The following is a 1,651-nucleotide window of genomic DNA, read 5'->3' as shown; positions in this document are numbered from 1 at the left end:
CGCTTCCCCTCAAAGGGGAGCATTTGTCTGGCTTGCTCCTTGCCAGTTCTCAGCAAAGCACCGGCACCTGCTGCCCGGCTTCTCAACAAAGCGCCAGCTCCTTCACTGGAAACGCAGTAGCAGCAGGGTGGGCTGCTCTGCCGTTGCCGTGATTTTCACGAGAGTTCTGGGGCCCCACTGGCTGTTGGGAAAACAAGCTCTGTGGGTGCCAATTTTGGACCCTGGGTGGTCTCTTGGCCCGGTGTGAAGGGTGGGGGTAGGGGCCCAGGCAGGCCACACCTGCCAGGTTGCTGGGAAGCAGGTCTGCTTTTGTTACACAGAAGACTCTTCTAGCTTTCCAGCCCCTGTGAAATGCTTTTTAATGAGCAGTCACAGCCACCAAGCAGTAGTGTCTCTGGGTTCACGTCTGCCTTCTCAGTCCCCATCTACGCAGCGCAGGCGGGCCCAGTCAGGGCGGCTCTCTCTGGCTCAGCCGCTGGCTCTCTGCTGTCTCTCTGGGCAGCTCTGTGGGCTCCTCAGGACTCCCGGCAGCCACTGGTCGGCCACTGTTTCTCTGTTCACACGAGCCCCGGCTGGGCCTGGCTCAGAGCTGGCGGAGGGCATAGGCTCGGGCTGTGCTGAGGGCAGTGTCCAGGTCGGCGGTGCTCCCGGTGCCCTGGGCCACGACTTGGGAGCCCCAAGCCTTGCCCCCCATGTGGCTGCACACAGCCAGGGCCCAGGCCTCTGCTGTGAAGGTGGGTGTGGCACCCTGGGGGAGAAACAGATGGGAGGCAGTAGAGTGGAGAGCAACCTCTCTGGGCATGAAAGGACCAGGGGTGGGAGTGGGGGGATGGAGTGGCAGGTGATCCTCATTCTGTCTCTCCACCCAAGTCAGCCAGCCATGGGGAGGGAGCTGGGGAGGAGCCGGGAGGAGGGCTGGCCGGGCAGTGTGCAGGGAGGGTGATGGCTGCCTGCCAGCTCTTTGTGGCTTGGGAAGGAGAGAGTGTGTGTGTGAAGGGCTCTGGCTGGATTAAGCTGGAGCAGGGCTGTGGATGGAGCTTGACCTGTCCCTCGAGATCTCCTGTGCCAGCCTTAGAATGACAGGGGTGAAGCCTGGGAGTGGGACCAGGGACCTGGAGCTGTGGGCGGGGCTGCTCCAGAGCTGCTGTCCTTACCTGGGCCACTTGACAGGCACACAGCACCTTGCCCAGGGGCTGGGGGCTAAGCAGCAGGGCGGACGTGCGGGGGGCCTGCTCACACAGCTGCCGCACCACCTTCGCCAGCACCTGGGCAGGGAGGGCAGGTGGGCAACCCCAGGGCTTCCCAGAGTGCCTGTCCCCAGCCCCCAGCCCCGGGAGCAGCTCCTCTGCCTCCCCTGCCCCAACACTCACTGAGAGGGACTCAGCGGGGACGGTGTCCACAATCAGAGGCCCCGGCTTGTGCCGTGCCAGCAGCTCCTGGGCTTTCTGTGTGGCCTGTGGGGCAGGAAGGAGGGCCGCCCCACTGTCAACCCTACTCTGAACTGCTCCTGCTCCCCAGCAAGGTGGTCAGCTCCGAGCAGAGGTGGCAGGGGCTCGGCCTGCCCCATAGGGGCCCTTCCTCTGTTCTTGCCTCTTCTCTTTCGTTACAGCCCCAACCAAAACCCAAACTCACTGCCCCGAGTCGGTTCTGA

The 1,651-nt window shown here is 63.7% G+C and overlaps 1 protein-coding gene across 1 annotated transcript in view; it reads right to left on the bottom strand.

Annotated features, from left to right (window-relative positions):
* Positions 1-342: 342 nt before the first annotated feature.
* Positions 343-1,651, bottom strand: part of AARS2 (alanyl-tRNA synthetase 2, mitochondrial) — an 11,086-nt gene continuing 9,777 nt past the window's right edge. The window contains exons 11-13 of the mRNA XM_045294759.1: positions 1,371-1,507; positions 1,155-1,265; positions 343-748 (exon numbers count right to left, since the gene is read on the bottom strand). Coding sequence (XP_045150694.1) covers positions 584-748; positions 1,155-1,265; positions 1,371-1,507 — 413 coding nt within the window. The 3' untranslated portion in view covers positions 343-583. The remainder of the gene's footprint in view (positions 749-1,154; positions 1,266-1,370; positions 1,508-1,651) is intronic.

Source organism: Echinops telfairi, unplaced genomic scaffold, assembly GCF_000313985.2.
Source record: "Echinops telfairi isolate 266 unplaced genomic scaffold, ASM31398v2 ScPeMD7_3533;HRSCAF=4204_1, whole genome shotgun sequence".
Classification (NCBI taxonomy): Eukaryota; Metazoa; Chordata; class Mammalia; order Afrosoricida; family Tenrecidae; genus Echinops; species Echinops telfairi.
The sequence above is the reverse complement of the archived record's forward strand: the minus strand, read 5'-3'. Positions and strand labels throughout refer to the sequence as shown.